A 17,298-nucleotide genomic window follows, 5' to 3' on the forward strand; every position below is an offset into this window, starting at 1 on the left:
GTTTTGAAAATCACATAGAGAAGCTCTTCAAAAGCCAATCTAATTGCTTGTGAGAAATGCATTTTCTTTGCGTTCATTCACGCGACTATTTATTTATGATGGCATCTATACAAACATTCGGATAAAAAAAGAAGTTAAAAACAAGCTTCTTTATGAGAAACTAGAAATATACACACATATATTAAATCTGAAAATATAATTTGGTTGGATTATTAAAATATATGGGGTGTAATTAAAATATATTGGGTTATTAAAATATATTTTTATAAGACAGTATAGATCTGAAAATAATTTTGTTGGGTCAGTTTGAGCCCTACAGGTGAGTTCCGTTTCACGCATGATGCGCATGATGTATCATTTTATCTTTAATACTTAGTGAATAACAAGGATAAAATGATATATCATGCGCACCATGCGTGAAACGGAACTCACCTGTAGGGCTCAAACTGATCCAACAAAATTATTTTCAGATCTGTCTTATAAGAATAGTTAGTAGAAATCTAAAATATGATCAAAAAAATTTGAGCGTCCTACATAATTATTTTGAAGGTTCAACAAAATTATTTTCTATCTATAATTAAATAATAAATCTATAGTTAGTTTAAATAAATTTTTAGATATTTCAGCAAAACAGTTCCTTCCATAGTAAACTCTCTCTTTTTGTAGATTAACTTTAATAAGAAAATTTCACAACATCAAAATATGTTACGCGGTTGTAAAATTAATTACACATTATTACGCCTTTCGCATAATAAAACGAGAATCTATTGAACTCACCGGTCGCACGATTATTTCGAAGCCTCTCTTCGTTACTCTTTGATGCAAAGTGCGCCGTAGCGTATTATATACTTCAACGTGTATCCGGCGCATAGACACGCGACACGCTGTGTATGCATACGTGTTCGTCTGCATGCGAAGTGCACACGCATAATCACGTCGTCGTCGTTGCCCATCGCTTCGTTGCCGTCACATGAGAATGCAATGCGTGGGTGAACTCAAGCACGAAGGAGTTTAAAATTCTCCGCGAAAAGCATGTCGTCTTCAGTTTACATGAAGCCCGCCATGTGTCCTTCGCTTAAGCAGAAGAATATCGTGAACATTCATTGAAAGTAGCTTCCTCTTTATGAAGCAATGGCTACATTCAGCAGAAAAAGCAGCTTTGCACGCAACTGTTGTAAAACTTTTTGCAAAACTTTTTAATACGATTGATACATTTAGTATTACAAATAGCATACAACAAATGTATAACTAATCACATTAAAGAATATAACATTTCCAAAGCTGTTTTTTCTGCTAAATATTATTTTGTTATTTTTACGACTCGTCAAATTATTTATTTTGACTTCTGGCAAACGTGAAGATGAAGAAGCGCTTTATGTATTTAAGCGGTTACATTTAAATCATAAGAAAACGTTTCATCTTTATCTGATATCTTTGTCGGTACAGTTTTGATTCAATCTGATGTAGCCGTGCACATGCCGCATTACGTATATGGAACACGCACAAATAATTTGTAACGCGAACGAGCGTCGGAAGCGCTGAAGTAAATGCACCGTATAAATTTCACGGATGTCACGATGCTACAATAGGCGGAGCGAAAATTAAGAGTGACGGAAGAATACGATTAAATCAACCTTGATGATACTCAGTGGGGTGACCGTGACGTGGCATGATTGAAAAGACTTGTACGTCGCTATCAGAATGAACACTCTAACGCACCAGATCACAATCTTTGTTGTTTTGATTTATTCAAGTATACTTTAATTTTAACGTATTCTGACGACCTTTGACGCTTACTGTACTTTTTCACTTATGCTGGAATATTCTATCTTCAAATCTTTCCTAGCGTACGATAATATGTTATTGTACTTTTGATCCTACGTATCCTGAATTTTAGACTTTAACAGTCTTACCAAGAAAATTCTTAAATGTAATGTTCACATTATCACGTCACTATGTAATTTTTTTACATACATAATTTTAAATTATCAATAAAAAATATGAGGTAAATAAAACATTTGGTTTAACTAACTAATTAATAAGGATTTTATAAAAAGCAGATATATGAAGGCATATGTTTAAGATTCGATGAAGGGTTTAAAATTATCGAATAACTGATGTTAGGTAACATCCATGACAGACATCGATAAATTCTTCTTATTATATAAATTGAAAGGCAGATAGACGCAAGCGTGGGCGTCCATTCATTCGCGACAGACACAGCGCGTATATGTATGTTGTCACGGAAATTTGTAATGCGCAATCCATGCACGAGCCATGGCAGGAAATACGTCGCTTTGTCGGCTGGCACTTCATTGCGAATTTCTTCTGCTATCTCTTGCAATCGATTTTACATTTTAATCTCCGAATTCCAATATATTTGGTTTCACAGTTAAAAATGTACACTTTCTATACATATTCTGTTATTTTTATTATTGTTTAAATTATATGTATAACTATAAATATGTAACTAGATGAGAGTTATGAACTTTGAATTATATAACTATATGAGAGCATCAATTTTTTATTAATATTAATGTTATCGTATAAGTATAATTTATATTTATACACAACTTGACAGAAAATTATTACTTCATTAAATAATATCAGATAAAAAGAATATATTCTTAAGAATATATTCTCAGGATCAAATATCTTCTTTGTTATTTTTAACAATTCTTAAAAACCTTTTTGAGTTGTGATAATTTTTTATGACTTTTTATACAGTTAAATTAGTATTTTTTATGATTGATAGAGTAATATTTACTTAAATTATTCATGACAATGAACAACTATGAAATCACGTTTCTTTGTTGAATCACTATTGAAGTAAGAACAGCGATACAAATTGTTCCTTTATCTGTTCCTTTTCCTTCTTTTGACGATTTGACAACGTAAATAAATAATTCGGTATCAAATCATTGGAAGAATTTATGAAATGACTAAGAGCATCATTCAATCGATGAAATAGAGGAACACGTATACGCTTATATGTCGAAACAACAAGGTAACTGAACAAATCGATAAATCATCAATGTGAAAGTCAACTATCGATGCGATCAGCTGGCATTGATAACGTGAGCATGGCGGCGAATCGTCATCGCACGTTTCGCGTCTCTTCTCAGTGCGTACGATCGCGTCTCCTCTTCCGGACGTGTACGTGCTTGCGTGCATACATGCGTACATTACTCTCTTCTGTCATTATTTCCTCTCTCTTTCGCTCGTGCGCCACCGCTAAATTTAGAGTATGATCGACCAGTTGTCCGCGCTATCGGGACAAACAGCTTGACGATAAAAGTTATTGAACGGACATTTGAGAGTAGGCTGCAAGTCGGCGAGAGAGAACGTGGATAATAGTGGCGAATCCTTGTTGGGCGATGCCTCTTTGCGTCCGTAAATCGTGAATAAAGATGTTTTCGGTTAGAATGGTTTCATTTTTGTTTATTTCGGCCCGGCGATCATAAACGGATTCATTGTGTCGTTTTAATTGATTGATCGATTGACTGCGACTTGCAATTTGGTTAGTGAATTCTTTCACGATTCTCATCACGTTTCTCCACGTGGTCGCCACGTGCAGATCACTCAATTGCTGCACCCAGGGCTAAATGAGAGAACTCGTGGCACGCGAGCGACATTCTCAAGAGCGAGATGCATCAGGAGGATGAAATTTGTCACGATCTGCGGTGAGTTTTATTTGCAAATAAGAAAAGTATCGGAATTTGTAAACTTTAATGCGACCGTTAATTGAATTATTAAAATATTAGTTGAAAAGTGAGGTATATATTAGAATGATGATTTTAAGAGAAATGCTTTTACATTCAAAAGATTTACAGCTGAGCAGATGTATCTGATAGATTTGAGACATTCCGGATCTAGATGGTTTGCATGAACTATTTAGAAGGTCTGCTTATTTTCGTATTTTCGTCGAATATATTTCGCAAATATTGCCTGAAGGTGATTTAGAAAGCATTTTCGTAGCGGTTATTCTCGGACGCTTGATTTCTGCACGTGTCATTACGCACATTCAGATGCAGAAGAATTTATATGCATCTGTCAGCAGTTTGCTTTAAAACCTCTTCACAAGTAATATATGTAATATATGTAGTTGTATTGTGCTATTATATTGCAACCATATTGTAACACAGAGTAGCATTTTACTTTAATAGATATTTATCGTCACTTAGTATACACTGAGAAAAATTTCTTTAAAAGTCGAACGAACCAAAAAATTGTAATCATATAATTAAAAATATCTCAAGTAGAATATTATAAGATAGTCAATCAGAAAATTCTGATTTGTCTATTTTCAATCAGAATTTCAATTAATGTAACCAGAGTTTCTTTTCCAGTGTAATACTATGAAATTTTATTCTAAATACGATACATATAAAAAACTAAAGAAAAAAAGGTTTTATAACAACATAAAAAATTATAAATAAATGTTAAATATTATATACTTATGTGCAATTAATACTTATTTATCCTATTTAATGAATGGAAATAAATGATGGAAATGTTTATCTCTATTCTAATGGAAAAGACAAATAGCCTTTTTGATTCCTTCTTGGCTGCCTTAGATGAACGCTATCATTTAATTTTTGAAAAACGTCAAAAACTCGTGATTAGCTTCTTTATGACTGTCACGTATACATTGGGCATCACGTTCGAACTCGCACGACTCTTGGCATCGCGCCACGCTCGTGATCGAGCACCCGTCTTTATGATCTGAGTAAATAAATGCATCTTGCTTGTTGTGACAAGCGCACGTCATTGTCCGAAACTGCACTACGCGCAATTCTTCTAAACTCAGCGGAGACACGGATAATATTTTCTGTTGCTACGCAGCGATTTCGTCGATGTGATGACACATCCGGCATAAATATTCTCTAATCCTATTCCATATTATACAAATCCACACGTGATGTGTATATAATTATTTTATAAATATAATTTAATAATTATATACAAATTTCGAATATTATTATTTTTTTCTCTGAAGCTTCTCTCTTGTGAACTTCAAGCACTAAGTTTATAAGATCTAGTGCATAAAACGACTAAACCCCTGCGGAGAACAACAACCGAGTTAATAAATGCTGCGAGTAAATCGTCTTAAGTTATTACTCCGAGACGAAAAGAGATTCGTACTAAACGTCCTCCTGTACAGTAAAACGCGATAAGTCAGTTAGCAGTCTCGCTATTAAGGATTCTCGGTCTGGGAAACCTGCTAGCGAGATTATCATATCATATAGCACTTCATAATGTATTTCATGCATTTCGTGAAACGCTAAGTAGCTGAGATGATTTTTATTATAAATAGAAGGATAAAATTTTTGATTGATTAAACTGCTTAAGAAATGGCGTTAATGCTGATAAAGATGATGATATTTATCAAATTATTAATGTTAATCATATCTTTTTATGTACATTGCGAATTTTTGAAAAAAGACAGAAAAAAGAGAAAATAGTTTGATGAGAAAAATAAACGTAAGTGTTATTATTAGGAAGATGTGACATTTGACAAATTAATATGTAATAATTATTATATAAAAATGAAATTTTATTATATAAAAATATATGAAATAAACATATTAAGATATAAACAAGAAGAAATCTGTTATCCGTGTATTTTGATGTTAATAAAATCGTCTTAATATATTGAAAAAATTATAATTTTATTACTAATTAATTTAATTCTCCTCTTTCAATAAAAAGTGAGGTCTCAAGTTAAATTTGTATTGCCAAAATAATGTTATAATAATGTTATAATAATGTTAATTTTATCCAAAAATAAAAGATAATGATTACTTGTGATATATATTTAATACATTGCTCGTTATATATAATGTGTACAGCATATAATCAAGCAATAAATGAAATTTCTGCAGGAAAGTTATTGCGTTTGAAATCCACGAGGAATAAAATCCTGTTGTTTAGAAATTTCACGGGGCACCTAGCGCACGCGAATGACTCGTTTCTGTACTGAGAAACGTAATATCTCCGCCTAGATGACGAGCGTCCGTGTGTTGCGTGCATCTCATTGTGAGATACACTTTGCGCCAATCACTGGTGAGTTAAATAATATACATGCGAGTATAATCTCGCGCGCGGCAGGAAGATCAGCATAATAATAAAGGGCTGTAAAACGACAGACGTGAGAGTCGAGAGGGCTCTTGTTTATAATATTTGCTTTACGATTAACGCCGTCGACTGCCTGATTGTCGCTTCGGTCGAGGATTTTCGAGATAACGAGGTCATTCCTTCGCGATAATCCTTATCGACTGGGATGCCACTGACTGGAACCCCAGCGTCCCCAGCCGCTAGCAGTCGTATTCAGTGCTGAAGCGAACGCAACGCAATCGTCATTCGTGTATTGTATTTCGTGTCGTATTAATTCCCTCGTGAGTGCCACGAAGTCCGTTGTCCATCAAACCAATCTACAAGCTCGAATTAATCCATGCGCGAAGTACGTTTGAATTCATTGCTATGATAAGTGTGTGTTTGTATGTGACGGAAATCGTATTCCAAGCAAACATAACAGATCATAATGTCATTTTAACAAGTTAAAGTAAATTGTGACTAACCGAAAAGTAATTTTTAATTTTTAATCGTTTTGAAGCCATTTTAATTATAATAATTTTATATTTCTGCTTGAGATACTTTCAAGTAAGACATCCTTTTATCAGTAGTCTCATTCTTAAGAATATATTATACATACTTTTTTAACAAAATAAAAAGATTAAGAAAAAATTATAGATTTTTCTACATTGTATTTGAAAGTAATACAAAACTTTGGCGGTTTAGAACTTGGATTATAAATTATTTCAATAGTAAATAGATATGATTTTAAGAAATGATTAAGTTAAAATAATAAAATTTCTATTTAAACTAAAAATTGCATTGTTAAATATTAAATATTGGCCTAATTGAACTGTTTCATATAACGTTCATTTTTTATACGGAAATATAATTTCCAATTCCAGTCACTTTTTGCAGACTATACATCCTTAATTTCCTCAATTTTAATAAAAATCACGTCGATATTTATTTTGAAAATAAAAGAAAAATAAATTATAAAAACTTATATTAAAATCCGACTTAGATTGGAGCGATTATCTTGTTTCAAAAGGAATAAATGAAAATTGATAGATTAAGAAATATGATGAAAGATTAAGAAAATAGATTCTAGAAGGAACACGTTATTTTCATTAATCGATTTATTCGACACTTCGCGCATCGTCATTAAATTCTCATAAACGTGGCCATAAGCGTGCATAACATTATAGGCGCATCAGAGATAACGATGACGAGCCTTCGCGATGTGAGCGATTTACGTCATATTTCGCTCGTAAACGTTTTTGTAGGCGATAAATAATTCGAAATTACTATTTCAATAAAAATTTGAGATCACAGTGATCATATCTCATAAAATTTCGCGGATATTGACTATTTTTACGGAAATAATGTTTTTAATAGGAAATACCTTGACGAGATACATAAATTTGTTTTTGTCGCGTGTGATATACTACATTCCTGCATCTTGATAATAATTATCAGAAAACTAATCAATGAGCGCTCAGTGCACTAAAAAAAGAAGTGTTTAAGATATTAAAATGTTTTATTCTTGTCTCTATTTTTTAAATACTTAAAGACATTTTAGTTTAAACTTTTTCAATAGACAAAACACTACGTGTTTGGATTTAAAACGCATAGTATTTTAAATCCAAACACATAGTGTTTTGTCTATTGAACAAGTTTGAAACTAAAACATCTTGTGTTTAAAACACATGGAGACAAGAATAAAACACATTACTTTTTACAATGTGAATATATCTTTAATATGATTGGTTTTTTAATCCTTCGCTGAATTTGAATGTACCTATACTCTAAAAAATATTAGTGTGGATTTAATATCTCGTGTCTGTATAATTCTTTTAAAAAATCGTATTATTATTAACATCAATGTGATGTGAATTTAGTCTTGATATCTTTATATCAACTTTTATATCAACATCATAATATGGATTTTAAATCCATATTAAATCTACATTATATATCTACATTATATAGTTATTATGGTATTAATATTAATATCAACTCAAATTGAAATGAAAATTATACAAATATAACATGATGTTAAATTTACACCGATATTTTTTAGAGTGTAGGAAAATCATATTAAAGAAATTGAATGTTGGCTGATCAGTTTTCTTGAACGCAGTTAAGCATCTCAGGACGTTACCAATTGCAAAGCCCGACTCAATGCCGGGTAAGAAAATTTTCTTTCTTTGTTCGCTTAAAAGAAGGTACCCTAGCTTTAGCAAAGTGGTATAATCGGTGCAGTATACAGTGAGTTCGCTTGAAACTGCGATTCATTTCGATGCGCGCGCCGCAGAAACATGCAAATAAAGATAAATGCAGACGTGGTTAATGTGGCCGTAATGTGAAACAGTCGCGAACGTATCGGGATCCACGAATAATCTGTGGGATGATTTATGATCTATATAACGAACGCGCAAATTGGTCGAGAACTCTGTCAGGTTCTTACAACTCTTTTCTTTTATCGTATTTTCGATGTGTGTGTGGTGTGTGTGTGTGTGTGTGTGTGTGTATATATATATATATATTTTAATCGTTTCAAACTGTCATTCATGTTGTCAGTACTTCTTTAAATTGCACCAAACGTCCACGATCGCATGCAATATATTTCTCTTTGATTTTTATATCTTATATTTAGTATATATATGTTACATGTTACATATTGTGTGTATGTGTGTGTGTGTGTGTTTTTAAATATATCGCTCCATTGTTTCAAAAGTACTAAAAAAACACGATTTCATTATCATGAATGCGTTAAGTAAATATTTTTATTTGAAAAACTTTTATTTGAAAAACAGTATTGATAAGATAATTATATTTTGTATTTTGTGTTTCGAAATACATGAAAATATTTTGTATTTTGTATTTTAAATACTAATATTGAGATATAATCAACCTTATTATTTGAATTACAAAATACAAAAAGCTTTCAATCTTTCAATTTTAAATACAAAATACGCTTGTATTGCAAATAGTGTGTTTTAAATAAAAGTATTTCAAATACATGCCCAGCCGTGGATAAAAATGATACAATATAATCATTACATCCTTAATGTTCGTTATATTAGATAAACATGAAATGATTACTGTGTTACATTATAGTATCGTTTGTTGTAAAGCTCTCGAAATCGTTACAAAAAAATCGCTGAAAAAAAGAGTGATTTTTAAGAGTTGTGAAACGAAAATAATAAAAATAACATTTGATCATGTTAATCTATTCTTTTTGATATTACTTGATTATTTGATTAAATAATTTTTTTAAATTGAGAAAAATAATTTTTCCCCTTTTCGAAAAGATTTAACTTTTTGAGTTGTGCCACTTTAGAAGTATGAAAGCGATATAAAGCATAAAGAAAATATAAAAATTGAGACGATACGTTTGCCCATTCACTCGACGTGTCTAGTGACGCACGGAGCACGATTGACCGCTTGCTGCAATCGAGAAGCAGCGCGGAAGATAGTGACATAAAGACGGACGAACGCTATCCAGGACAATAGTCGTAATGAAAACCAACGTCCGAAGGTCGCCGCCGTGCCTTCTTCTGCGACCAGACCGTGTCGCTTTGCCTCGCCTCGCAGGGAACGAGCCAGTCGAAACTTGTGCGTGGATGAGCGTGGAAGACGATTTAACATAATCGGTAGAACTCACAAATGTGCGATCGGAAAAAAAAAGATTCTACATCGAGATAAGAAACGTATTTTCGCACTATTTCAACACGACTGTCAAGATCGTTTCGCAATCAGTATCAGATAAAAAAAAAAGATTAATTTATTGCGCGTAAAACAGCGTCGATATAACCAAATGCAAAAATCTGAATGTGTTATTCGCTACGAAGTAATTTAAAAATTACAAAGTCGAATATTACAACACGGTGCTGGTTCGATTAAAAGCTGTACGGCTTGAAATAAAAATATTGCGGGTGAGGCAGAATTGTAACGATGCAACGATGGTTATGTTACACAGAGCGTGAACCACTATCACTATCATGTCTTTCCTTCTTAATTAAATGCACGATGATACATCGGCTAATTAAATGCACACCTAGCGGAATTGCGTCATATGATTTCCTTAACGATAGTGTACAATAATAACCAGAGTCCGGATCTCTCGTGTCGTTTTCCCCACTCCAAGCGGCGCGCGCCGCGAAAAGCAGTGCCGTCTACATCGCTAAGAGGAAAGAAGTATATTCTTTGTTAGACTTGTAATTCAAAAACTGGTTGAAGTAGAGATAATTGAGCTCCTAGAAAGCGGCAAAGGACTATCAATAATCCAAACAGTTAATGAAAAACTTCAAATCAATGAGAACAAAAGAGCTGATGACAATGAGAGAGACAAACTGATGTTGGGCATTGGCCTTCTCATGGGACGTATGAGTATACATTAGTTTCTCAGAATATACATTACCTATATAATCTTGGACTCGCAGCAAAACTGCTGGCTAGGCAGCAGAGAGAAGAGTGAGGACAGTTTGCATATTTTGTACCGCTGTTCTTTGCTCTGTAAAAAATATAGATCCTGAGGTTACATCCCACCCTATAATATAACACGTGTTATATTGTTGAGCAGGAAATTACAACTAACGTGTACGTTACATGTAATTTGATACTGGGATGTTTGTTGAGCTTGAGGATCTAGGGTGCGATCCACTTCAGCTGTAAAGCATTCTTTCAGCTTTGAAGCATTCTTTGAATGGTCAATTCGTAAAATTCTTTCTTCTGATTGGTCAACGAATTATTTGCAGTGGATTACACCCCTAGAAAAAAAAAGAGTAAGCAGTCTTATTATCCTAGTGCGTCGTATAGGACTAGGATTGATTGCTTAATCTTCAAATTAATCTCGTAGACAAACAGGAAGTAATAAGGGAATTTTTAAATCTAAGTAAGTTACATTGGGGATTGTTTTAGTCTCACCTGCTCAGCTTACTATTAGACCTGTAATAATGAGTCATTGTTACAAATCTAACAAATAATATTTTTTTTTTCTATGCGATGTGTTAAATTCCTTTTGATAAGTTAGACCACTACATCGGCGCGGCGTAGACAGCATTGCTCCTCGTGTTCCGCTTGGAGTGGGAAAAACGGCACCGAGATTCAGACTCTGATAATAATGTCTGATAATAATGTCTGTCATTGTATTATAGTGAAAAATGAAAAAATATTTCAAGAAATTTATTGCATTGTTTAAAATCTTCTCAGAATTCTCAATTAATAACGCCAGTTTTTCTCTCTTTCCTTTCTTATATCTTATATCTTATTAATTCCGACGTTAATTGACATATAAACTCATAGATCATAAAATCTTTACAGACGCAACGAGCCATAATGTATGAATAAAAAAAACATTTTCAGTATTTCTACAGATTTCATCGATTTATATCTTTTTTTGCTATTTACAATTAAGAAAAACGTGACTTATTGTTGTGTCAAATTATTATAATATGAAAATATTGGAAACGTAGTTGCATATGATTAATCAACGTTGTTAAATAATGCAAAAATGTGTATATTTTTTTTCTCGACGCATGACCAACTAGATCGTGTTAATGCCGTAATGACGTAAAACATTTACATATGTTTGGTTCTTATTACGTCAACTTCTAATCGATCCGTACTAAAAGTAATATAATAACATTAATGTTGTAATTTCCTAATAACATTATAATGTTGTAACATTGGTATGTTGCTGAAATATTCCAAAATGTTTCTTGCTTACTGAGTTCACTCAACAATATAAATATAATATAATATATAGTGTTACATTACTGAGTGTGCGAAATTATAATATTAATGTTACACACACACACACACACACACACACACACACATTATTTATATATATATATATTATTTTTAGTTAGTGTCGACTGTGTTGTTATTATAATTCAGTGTGGACTTTTTTATAGCAAAAATTAGTTAAAGTTTCTAAAAGGCTTACATAACATTGAATTTAACATTGGACATTAAAGATCTTTGAGGAATCGAATTTCTCAAAAAAGCTTTTTAAATCATCCTCGAAAGCAAATGAATTTTATGGCAAAGATGAGCACAATTGATTCATAATCGCGTTAACGTAACTTAATTTATCAAATCACGTGTAAAGTATGTTGCTACCACAAGCCTTAGGCAATCGCGCGTTTGGTTTGGTTTCAGTTTTATCCAATTGAAGGTCGAAGCAACGGTGTCACCGCGCGCTTTCTCAGGCATTACTGTTTCGATCCTTTGTGTCATTTCATCGACGCAATAACGTACGTTAAGATTTGCCTTCCTACCTAACTGTGCGAATTTCCGTCAACTGCGATTAAAATCCTGTCGGCGGAGCAGTTCTTTGACGAGATCGCTAGCAAAATGGTTTGGGACAATGGGCTCTCGGTGAAAGAGGTGACGGAAATGAAGAAGAAAACGCCGCGGTTCCCTTCGCGCGAGCGGAACTTCGCGATGAGAAGACGCGGCCCTCGCAGATCCTCCCTGATCGTCGGAGGGGCATCGCCGATCAGCGCCCCTCCGATCGAGCCGCAGGATGTCGCGGAACCTGATCGTCGCACGTACGAGGATCCATGCAGCAGCGATTGTAACGTGTAAGAATTTATTTTATTTTATCGATGCGTGCACGAAGCCGCTGATTTGTCGCTGTTCAACTCAATCTGTCGCATGAAAATGTGCATACTAATGAGAATACATTGAGTAAATTGAGTTTTCGACAAGATACAAATACATAAGTTGGGCACACACATAAAATAGATATTACCTCATTGAGATAATGATTGATACAGTCGATATTTTAATTTCAATATAAAATTATCTAAAAACCGATTTTTATAATTAATCATCTGCGAAATATATCATATGCGAAATTTTTTCACATATATAATGCACTTACAAATCACAGTAAAATATATTCTACAATCAAATATATTCTATACTATAATTAGTCATTAGATTTTACTTCGATATTTTACAAAAATAGAACTATCTTGTAATTTATCTAATAAATTTTTTTTAAAACGAAAGAATAATCATTCCAGTAATGAAATTATACGAAAGCTTTTTATATTCAAATCATATAAATATGTAATAATAAAGAAAATAATCGATATTAAAGGAATTAAACACAAGTTATTAAACCAATATAAGACAAAATACGAAGGCTTATAAAAAAATGCTTATAAAAAAATGTATATGAAATGAGGAGTGCGGTTACTAAAGATAAATCCGACCCTTGCGAACTCGCATGAATTATACGATCAATAATTAAGAGGCGGACCGTGCAAAAAATTATCTATGTCGCATAATAATTTGCCGGTTGACGGCGGTGACGACAGCAACAGCGACCGTCGAGATGAGTTATCGTCGTGAAAGAAAATGAGATATCGTTCGCATAGAAGCCGACAGTTGTCCTTTCATTGATTTAATGAGATCATTAACGAAACATTAACGTCCTCATTATACTAGGCGTCGGCAGAAACTCGGGGGACAGTAACCTGTCCGCTTTTCACGGTTCATAAGTCCACGCGGTGATTTATCGACGACGGCAGTAGCGGAAGATAAGCTTCTTTAAACTGTCATATGCGCGATTCATCGGATTCATACGATCATCGGTCGAGCGACTAATCCGTTCGCAGGCCCATGATTGCAGACCCGCATGAGCGATCATAAATTCTCACGGAATCATCGCACGTGTCTTCGTTAGGACGACGCTACAATGGACCGCTTTGATCAGCTGAGCGTGCATCACTCATGAACGGATGTGATAGCCGAGATATTGCCGCGGTTATATTGTAGTTGAGCTAAATCACAAACTCACGAACTCTCGATAAACAGGAAATACAGAGGAGATGTCTTCTGCTTGATCGTGTTGAGTTGGCACGTCACGAAGTTTATTCCGAATTATTTTGGTCGAGCCATATATATATAATACCGCGTATTGAGAACGAAATTCATCAGAACGCTTTAAATCACAGCTGATTTGTCATTTTAATGATTGAACCGATTTGTAGAATGTCAATATAAAGAAAACAATCTGCGTAGCGAGGAAGATATTTTGAACTGAAGAAAACTAGTAAAAAAAATAGTGAAACAGTAGTGAAACAATAAAAATAGATATAATGTGAAAAAAGATAATTAATAATGTTATTAATAAAAGAAATAAAATATAATAAACTGTATTTTTGCGTATTATTAAAAAGGCATATAAAATAAATCGTCTTATATTATTTATTTTTATATTTTTATATTTTCTTATAAAGAATATCTTTTTCAAAATATTTTACAAAAAATGAAATTAAACGTCGTTACAGATATTAAATCTTTTGCAATAACTATATTTTCTCCGAAGATCAGAAATTGAAAAAATCAAGAATATTTAATGTTACAAACAAATATAATATAATAATAAAATTACATCGATAAGAATAAATCAAATCAAAGAAAGAATCCCATTTTCGAGTTAAATATTCAATGAAATCACATTGAAGTTATTTATCGTGATTACAGGAATCTCTTAACGTTTTTTTCAGGTTTATTATTTAAAAAAACATAATTCTCTAAAATCCTTCTTTAAAATTAAAATCATTCTTTTATATCTTCTCATGTTCCTTTCGTATTTATGTATTAATGGTGCAACATCTGATGTGCTCCTAAATCTTCTCTTACGACAGACTTTGAAATATCTTAAATCGACCTGTCCGAGCTCCGCGTATATGTAATCTTGCTTAAGCCTTTCAGGCATGCGTATTTGCGTAATACGAATCGCATGAACATGATCTTATTGGTAAGCACATTTCAGAAGCAGAATCATAAGCGATCTTTCACGATGCGCCATGATAAGTTACGCCTGCGGGATAAACATATTTGTCGATAACAAAATTCGATCGATGGCCTTATAAGATTTCGTATTGCGTTGCTTTAAATTGACGAACATGCATAACTCTCATTAAAATTGCGCAACGCGCATACACAATATTCCGTTCTACGCTTGAGGATCGAATATTGAGTACAAGTACATGGCCATGAGAACTTTAAATTCAATGTAATCAGATAAAAACTTATGAAATAATATACATATATATATATATATATATATACATGTATATATATATGTATGTAGTATATAAGTATATACATAGAAAATGCATTAATGTTCATTCCTTATATTGATTAATTTTAACCTCAATGTAGTTTATTACTTATTTGTTATCTTTTTTTAGTTCTAAACATTAGAAAAAGATAAAGTGTAAATTAAACCAACATTATTAATCTATTGATAGAAATTGGTCTAAAAAATTTTTCTTTTAAACTGCAATTAAATATAGCTAAATTAAAAATATACAATTTAAAATATATAATTTAAAATATAGGATAGTTCAAATGGAAATGGACGTGTTACAACACATTACTTCTTATAATATAGTGAATATCACATATCAAATGAAAAATATGTTCAAACCAAAGTTTTGTGACTTCAAGGGAAACACAAGATGAAACTATTGGATCTATATTTTCAGGGATAATAGTTCGTAACACTTTATGTGGGCCACCCTGTATATAAAAGTAACATAAAAGTAAAGTTTCTTTTTCTAAAAATTACAAAACTGTGTATAAGTATGTTACAATTAATATTTCTATATTTACGTACACACGTTCACACAGTATTGATATATGTTAATTTTATCTTAAACAGATCGTTGCAGTTTTAGCTACATATAATGTAAAGAAGCGTGATGAATATAGAATTATATAAATATATTTCTGTAAGTCATGAACAAGAGTAATAGGGAACTATACTGTTGCAGCTAAATAGAACGGTTAATTATTAATTAAGCTATTTAAAAGGAATGCCAACTTCAACAAAGTCGCACGTGCCACACGTTCCAAGTTTACTCGAAAAGTTAGTTGCCGTTTACTCATCACATACTCGCGATGTCAAAATCTCGAAAGATAAATCTTTGTGCGTTCGTGAACCAGAATAAGTTGTGGACTCATTGCCAAGGTGATCTGTCCGGCAAGTCCGGTGTTCTCTGTATAGATCGCTGTTTGACTCTTGATTCTATTGAAGTTCATATCCATTGAAATACTATCTAGAAAGATAATAAACAGCTAAAAAGCGGAAAATTTTCGGGACTGAACTTCGGATTGCGCAAAATAGAGAAGCGTTTACGAAATTTTTTAATGTCATAATTATAAATTATGTGAATGTTAAATGGAAATACTAGACTGATAACTCAAATTGGCATCCAGTAAACAAATAAATCTTAAGATAATATATTATTTAAATAGGATTTATTTTATATTTTTAAAAACATGCACCTCTTTGGAACATAAACTATCTATATAACTAGCAATGCTAATGTGACATCTAAATTTTTATTCTATTTTAATATGATTGTATACAGTTTCCGAAACAATTTATACACTTTATATTGTTCCTTTCAATTATAAATAATAATTTATTATTAAATTGTAATATTACTATTATAAATATTAAGAAAGTAAAAAGCATAATTATACATTCAAGATAATTGCAAAAACATAAAATAAGATTTATATATTGAAAGAAAATATAATTGTACTCTTGTCCCGAGAGGCCAAGATCCATTATTGTAATTCAGTTATTAATGATGCTGCTAATCATTGTTAGTACTACTGAAATTATTTGCGAGCCGTGTCTCGTAAATCTCCTACAACCAAGGTGTATGTCAAGTCTAGCAATGATATGCTGCATTTACATCCTATCTCGAAAGTAAAAGAGAGAGAGAGAAAGAGAGAGAAAGGGGGAGGAAGGGAGAGAACATGTTGGTCGAAAAGGTCTGCCAAAATCTTGTCAAGTTATGTCACGTGCGACAGAACTACGCAGCTACACTGCCGAGCTTGCTGGACTAATGTGCTCGCACATCGGATTACTCATCAAAGTTCCCTTACGTAAACCCGAACGAATTAAATGCCCGGACGTCTTCCCGACAAATGTCGCAAATGTGACGTAAATTTTTGAATACGCAATCCGCTGCCATTTATCACGGAAACTCAATGTAGGATTCGTCTGAAACCGCCGTTTAATATGGCTTGCTTAACTTCCACATCGTTAACGACGTGAAATCCGACTAATTCTTAAGCTTATACTAGTGAAGTACCATTTTTAAAGAATTATTTTTCATATATGTATATTTATAAAAATATATATTTTATATATATAATAATTATATTTTTACA

The 17,298-nt window shown here is 32.6% G+C and overlaps 1 protein-coding gene across 3 annotated transcripts in view; it reads left to right on the top strand.

Annotated features, from left to right (window-relative positions):
• Positions 1–17,298, top strand: part of LOC108690971 (four and a half LIM domains protein 2) — a 129,243-nt gene that overhangs the window by 54,948 nt on the left and 56,997 nt on the right. Inside the window, exon 1 of one of the 3 annotated variants that reach the window (XM_018198534.1) lies at positions 3,634–3,683. The exons of the other annotated variants lie outside the window; for them this stretch is intronic. Within the exon in view, the coding sequence (XP_018054023.1) occupies positions 3,649–3,683 (35 nt within the window). The 5' untranslated portion in view covers positions 3,634–3,648. Of the gene's footprint in view, positions 1–3,633; positions 3,684–17,298 lie in introns of those variants that run through there. 3 annotated transcript variants of the gene reach the window in all.

The sequence above is a fragment of the Atta colombica genome, unplaced genomic scaffold (genome assembly GCF_001594045.1).
Source record: "Atta colombica isolate Treedump-2 unplaced genomic scaffold, Acol1.0 scaffold38, whole genome shotgun sequence".
Lineage (NCBI taxonomy): Eukaryota > Metazoa > Arthropoda > Insecta > Hymenoptera > Formicidae > Atta > Atta colombica.